At 48.6% G+C, this 6,623-nt stretch overlaps 1 protein-coding gene across 1 annotated transcript in view; it reads right to left on the reverse strand.

Annotated features, from left to right (window-relative positions):
* The window catches only part of TESPA1 (thymocyte expressed, positive selection associated 1), a 33,469-nt gene extending 28,480 nt beyond the window's left edge, over window positions 1–4,989 (reverse strand). The window contains exons 1-2 of the mRNA XM_015415118.1: window positions 4,908–4,989; window positions 978–1,020 (exon numbers count right to left, since the gene is read on the reverse strand). Coding sequence (XP_015270604.1) covers window positions 978–1,020; window positions 4,908–4,989 — 125 coding nt within the window. The remainder of the gene's footprint in view (window positions 1–977; window positions 1,021–4,907) is intronic.
* Between the last annotated feature and the right edge of the window lie 1,634 nt (window positions 4,990–6,623).

Genomic DNA, 6,623 nt, shown 5'->3' on the forward strand with positions numbered 1-6,623 from the left:
GCCATGGAAGAGAAGGCTGTGTCATCTGCAGCCAAACACCCACCATTCAGTGAGGGCAACACAGCACAGTGTTATCAGGGAGGGGCCATGGCTCAGTGGTAGAGCATCTGCTTGGCTTGCAGAAGGTCCCAGGTTCAATCTCTGGCATCTTAATGTGGAGGATCAGGCAGCAGGTTAACTCGAGGGTATTAAACGAAGCCGATGGGCAGTAGTTTCAGGATGGGTAAAAGGAAATAGTTTTTTTACACCGAGTGTGATTAAAATGTGGAATTTGCTGCCAAAGGATGACGTGATGGCCACAGGAATAAACAGCTTTAAAGGGGGATTAGAGAGATTAATGGATGATAAGTCTTATCAGTGGGTACTGGTCATGGTGACTGAATGGAACCTCCACATTCAGAGGCCCCAACCCTCTGAATCCCAGGGCCAGGAGGCAACATCAGGGGAAAGTCTCAGCCTCTGTGCCCTGCTGTTGGCCCCCCCAGAGGAACTGGTTGGCTACTGTGTGAGACAGGATGCTGGACTAGATGGACCACTGGTCTGATCCAGCAGGGCTCTTCTGATGTTCTTAGGAAGGCCTTGGCCTCTCTGCCCTGTTGTTGGCCCCCCAGAGGAATTGGTTGGCTACTATGTGAGACAGGATGCTGGACTAGATGGACCACTGGTCTGATCCAGCAGGGCTCTTCTGATTTTCTGATGTTCTTAAGTGATGTGGAAGACCTCTCTGCCTGAGACCCTGGAGAGCTGCCGACAGTCTAAATAGACAATACTGACCTTGATGGACGAAAGATCGGATTCAGTATAAGGCAACTTCATGTCCAAGAAAGGTCTTAACATGTGGGTCGATTCCCCCTCCTTACTTGTATTTTTAAGAACGGGGATCTGAAGTACAACTCAGATGAAGTTCTCGTCCCATAACTACCAAATCCTAGTTCTAAACTCCATGAATCGTGTCTACTTCACGCAGGTCGACTTACCTGCATTGGTCCAGCCAGCTCTCAATCTTACTGGATGAATTACCTGTTTGAAACAAGACCAAAAGATGCATCTATCTACTGCTATTTATTAATTTGACTTTTTGTTATCCCGTGATACTTTGCGGTGACCCGCCTTTTCCTTCCTGACCACTGCCTTTCCTCTCTGACCCTTCCCTGGCTGCTCACCACACCGCACACACACACCCGAACTGGGATTTCTGAAATTTGTTAGCCAGTCAACTAAGGAAAAGCAAATGGGGGACAAAACTGTAGAGGAAAAACTTCGGGTAGGAGGAAGGGTTAAGCACACCCACCCCTTCCCACCCACCATTATTCGAGAGCCAGTGTGGTCTAGTTGCTAGAGTGTCAAACTAGGCTCTATGAGACACAGGTTCGAATCCCAATCTGCCATGGAAGCTTGCTAGGTGACTTTGGGCCACTCACCCCACTCTCAGCCTGATCTACTTCACAGGATTGTTGTGATGATAAAATGAAAAAGGAGAGAACGTTGTGAGCCACTTTGGGCAGAAAAGTGGGGTATAAATGAAATAAATATAAATAAATAAATCATATGCAGGGAAGAAACGGTCAGTGGGAGGGCAATGTTCCCTCTAAGCTGGGGAGTCTTGTGAGCAAAAATTCTACTTTGTGAGCTACTGGCATTAAAGTTGTGAGCGAGCGATTGGGCTGCTGCATAAATTAGTTTGCCCTGGAGCCCTCCTTCCTGAGCTAAGACAAAAATGTGTGAGCCGGAGGCTAAGAAACTGTGAGCTATCTCACGCTAACTCAGCTTAGAGGGAACACTGGTGGGAGGGCATTCTGTCCTTGCCATGTCAAACATTTTCCCTGGAAACATCAGTCCCCTCCGCTGCTTTTCCCCCTAAGCCTGAAAAGGGGACTCAACAAGCACGTGGAGAGAATAGGTCTTTCATAGGCTTGACGTTACGATGGCTCAGTGAAACTTCCAGGGTTGGAGGCAGTGTACCTCTGAATACCAGCAGCTCAGGGCAATGACACAGAAGGACTGCTGCCTTCTGTGGGCTTCCTAGAAGTATCCAGTTGGAATCTGTGGGCAACTGGATCCTGGGCGAGATGGACCTCGAGTCAAAGCCAACAAGCTCCTCTCCTCTTGTTTTATTTATTTGTTTGTTTACTTTCTAGACTGCCCTTCCCCTGTAGGGCTCAGGGCAGTGTATATCACACTTAAACATACAATACTTAGCTAAAACATCAGCAATCAATAATGAGTAGAATAAAAGCATGATTAGTAGCAAAAACCATGCTTAGTTGAATAAAACCACTGACAAAATCTATCTTGGATGTCTAAAGGTTGAGGACTCCTTTCCCGTCAGCCATTTCTCCATTTTAAATAGCCTCCCCAGCTTTATACTTGGTTAGCAAAAGCTGGCTTCCAACACCTGAATTGTGCTGCAATCGCATCTAATTAGAGCAGTCCACCTGGAAAAGACTGCGTTGAAAACTCCCTGTGAATTTTTCAGGAAAGGCATCTGTTTTGTTTTCCTTTTGGTACCCTTCTGCAGAAGGTACTACAACTGTTATTTCCTACATTTAAATCCCCTTCCTCCCCTCCACACTTGCTAAAAAAAAGGGAGAGAAGGGAGGGAAAGACAAGACAGGAAGCCAGAAACAGTTCTGCAAAACAAAACAGAGACGGCACAGCCCATCGTGGTCATGAGGGACCCACGGTGCCATCCTAGGCAGAGTTATATCCTTCTAAGTCCACTGAAATCAATGGACTTAAGCAGGGTGTAACTCCTTTTGGGATGGCGCTGTTCAGGCCAGTGCAAACAAAACTTTTTTTGCACAGAGTCCTTTGTTTAAACCTTAGTGACAGCCCTTCAAACACTTCAAGAGAGCAATCCTGTCCCCCCTCAACCTCCTCTTTTCCAGACTGAACTTTCCCCTCAGCCTTTCCTCATAGGGCTTGGTCTCCAGGCCCCTGATCATCCTCATCCCTCTCCTCTGCACCCGCTCCATTCTGTTAAAAAAGGATAGAACTTGCAAATAATGGGTTTAAATTAAGGGAAAGAAGGAAAGAGGGTACTGGCTGGATCTTAGGCGCAATGTATTGAGCCTAGACCATACTTCAGCTGATGCTTCATTCGGACAGAGCTTGAGGATCCATAACAATAGCTGACTAGGATCCTAGATTGGACCAGTAGGGAAACAGGGATCCTAAAATAGACCAGCAGGGAGACAGGGACCCTAGAGTAAACCAATGGAATAACAATATAGTGTAAATAGCCTATCGTGGGAGTGGATGTGTGCATGCATAATTTTTGCATGCATAAATACCTGGCTTCAGTCAGGGATTCTCAGTCTTCTTTCTACTTGCTGAAATCACTAATAAACTATGAACTGATCACTATATGCATCTCGAACCCAGTATATTATATTAGGGAAAACTTTCTTACAGTCAGAGTCATTCAACAGTGGGATCAGCTGCCTCGGGAGGTGGTGAGCTCCCCCTCACTGGCCGTCTTGAAGCAGCGGCTGGACAAACACTTGCCTGGGATGCTCTAGGCTGATGCTGCCATTGAGCGGGGGGTTGGACAAGATGGCCTGTATGGCCTATTCCAGCTCTGGGATTCTGTGAGAGTCCCCATTTGCAAGGATGTCAAAAGCTGAAGGCTGGGGTTCCCCAAAAATCCTGGAGAGCAGACACCAACCAGAGCTAAAAAGGCCAATGGTTTGATGCAGTATAAGGCCAAAGGCAGACATCATAGAGCCAGTGTTTGGTGACAGAGTGTTGGAATTGGGAGGCACAGCTTGAAATCCCCATTTGCAATGAAGCTTGCTGGGCTGGGTGAACTTGGGCTGGTCATTCTAAGGGCAGGATAAAAATGCGCAAATCAAGAGAAATAATATTACAAGAGATCTTGCAGCATAGCTGTTAACCACAGACAACTGTGGCTTCCCAACTGAAGTGACAGATTTGGTACCTAAGCAAATACTGCCGCAGCCACAGGCCCATGGCCAGGTTTTTGTGGTTTGGGGGGCAAATCTTTTTCTGCTGGGGCTGAAGTTCTTAGTGCAGAAAGAAAAGCCACTGAGCCCATTGAAAGCTGTTACTAGGATAGATCTCTACATTGCAAGTTGTCGGCCACTTTAGATGACAGTTCTCAGCTGCTGCAAGTTAATCACTTCTGCTAGCCTTGCAACAATTCAGAGAACAAGCCGGCAGGTGGGGGTGATGACTTCTATAGTCAAGAAAGCTAACAGGCAGAAAGACTCTCTTAAAGGAGACCAATTTCCTGACACAGAATTAGAAGGGATCCTAGAGGTAACCTACTCCAACCCCCTTGCTCAGTGCGGGATTTAGTAATCTACAGCACCCCACTCTGCTTAAAGTAGCGCACATCTTTTTAAAATGTTTTTAAATGATTGAAAAAAGCATTTACAAGAGAAATTCTTGTGGGGCTGTGCCTTTAAGAAAGGGGCTGAAGCCCCCAAAAGCCCGGGCCTGCTACAGCCATCCCTCTTGCATCTCTGCTTCAGGCAGTCTCTTCTGCTAACTGTGGTGTTTTCTCTGGCACAAGGAACCTTTCTTTGACGCAAGAGGTGACCCTCGGCATCAGATGACGGTTCCTTGCTCTTGAGGAAAGTGTCACCATTTGCAGAACAGCTCCACAAAAAGTGAGCATATATCTGCTCATTTGCCACCGTATTGTTTCAATAAGGAAACTTCTCTAGCAGTTGAAAATTGCTCCGGGGGATAGGGAGGAGCTTGTTTGGTGACATCACAGGGGGGCAGCCAATCAGCACCATGCTCTTGCCCAGCCATATTCTGCTAGCAGGATTTTTTTTTTCAATCCTGGAGAGGGAAAAGCACATTTGGGCCGCTGGCTCCCCTGCTGGACAAACCTTATGTCTGTCTTTCCCATAAGGTGCTTTTATGCATCTCCTCACCTTTCAAGAATGCATCTTCCAAAGAGGACCGCAGCTCAGGTGTTTCTTGGGAGCCACCGGACGTCTCCTCTTCTATAGCCATCCTGGGCCGTGTGCAGTAATGATTGGCCCATGCCTGTCGGCGCTCCCAAGAGGATGGGCTCAGGCGTGGCGAGGAACTCTCCATAGCTAGCAGGAAGGTAGACAGAGAGGAAGAAACAGTCAGGGGTATTTGATGGCAACCCAGATACCTTATTTTTCATTTAGCTTACAAGTCTGCTTTCCCCACCTTCTGAAATCTGGAAAGCAGCCTCTTTTTGGCCTCAGACTGGAGGTACATTTAATTTGAACCTCAAAGCCATGTATTTCCTTGATGCTTTGTTCATTCTTTCTCCTTTCTCATCTTTAACCTGGCTATTTGGGAAGAAGGGAAGCCTTTGAAAGTTATCAACATCTGATGCAATACTGAGCTACAGTAGGTTTACCATACCCCCCGCACAGGGCTATTTTGAGGCAGGAACGCACAGGAACAGAGTTCCGGCTGGCTTCAGAGTTGGCCACGCCCACTACAGCCAAAACCTCTGCGTGCCAAAACCTCTGCGTGCGTGGCTACAGAGGAAAGGCCTGGAGAGCGACACACACACACACCCCGTGGCTCTATGGTGGGCGGGCCCTGGAAGGTGCCCGGGCAAGCCAAGGAAAGGCAGTTTAAACTGCCTCCCCTCCCCTCCAAGGGCCGGCTTGCCCGGGCTCCCCTCAGCCGTGGGGCGCCCCGGCAAGCCAAGAGAAGGCATGGGGTGTGGCCTAATAGGCTAATGAGTTTCTGCTGTTGGGTGTGGCCTATTATGCTAATGAGTTCCTGCTGGGCTTTTTCTACCAAAAAAAGCCCTGCCCCCAGTAGACAGTTCCCCACCACAGTTGAACTGGCCAATGGCCGGGGCAAAGGGCAGCAAATGGGGGGGGGGGAACCAGCAGCATCTTGATACACTGGCATCAATCCCCATGCTCCCAGAACTCTATGGTTGAACCATAGAGTTTAGCCCCAATTCCAGAGCATCCTGGTGTTGCCCGACAACACTCCTATGTAACTTCTGGGAGGATGGAGAGTAATCTCAGTGCATCACCAGCCATGTTATTACATCCCCAGTTAGGCCCCCTGCCACTAATAAGTCTCCATGCCAGTTGGGCTTGTGTCTGTCTTGGCCTTCAGGCCTCAGGCTGTGGTGCTGGTGAGTCATGCGAAGGAAATCCCCCACCTGACTGGTGCTGCCGTTATCTCAAACACCACTTGGGGCTGTGAGTTCTTCTCACGGTTTGAGCAGACACAAGCAGCCTGCTGATCAGGCCTGCAAAGGGGGAGATGGTATCTAACCCTCGGTCCAGCTGTTGCTTGGCAATTATCTGCAATGACAGGGCCTCTCCACCCCACCGAATTTATTCAGAAGGCACACGGCCAATTGTCTGCCATGTTTTTGCTGGCCTCACTCATGTGCTGTGCAAAACAGCCTGATGCACGGAAGGGAAGCAGATTTCGATATTTTTCTGGGAAGAGGAGGAGGAGATTGGATTTATACCCTGCCCTTCACTACCCAAAGGAGTCAGAGCGGCTTACAAACTCCTTTCCCTTCCCCTCCCCACAACAGACACCCTGTGGGGGAGGTGGGGCTGAGAGAGCTCTCTTGCGAACCGCTTGCGAGCTCTTGAGAGGACTGCTCGTGAGAGAACAGCTCTGAAAGA

The sequence above is a fragment of the Gekko japonicus genome, unplaced genomic scaffold (genome assembly GCF_001447785.1).
Source record: "Gekko japonicus isolate JY-2015 unplaced genomic scaffold, Gekko_japonicus_V1.1 scaffold1811, whole genome shotgun sequence".
In the NCBI taxonomy this organism is placed as follows: Eukaryota; Metazoa; Chordata; class Lepidosauria; order Squamata; family Gekkonidae; genus Gekko; species Gekko japonicus.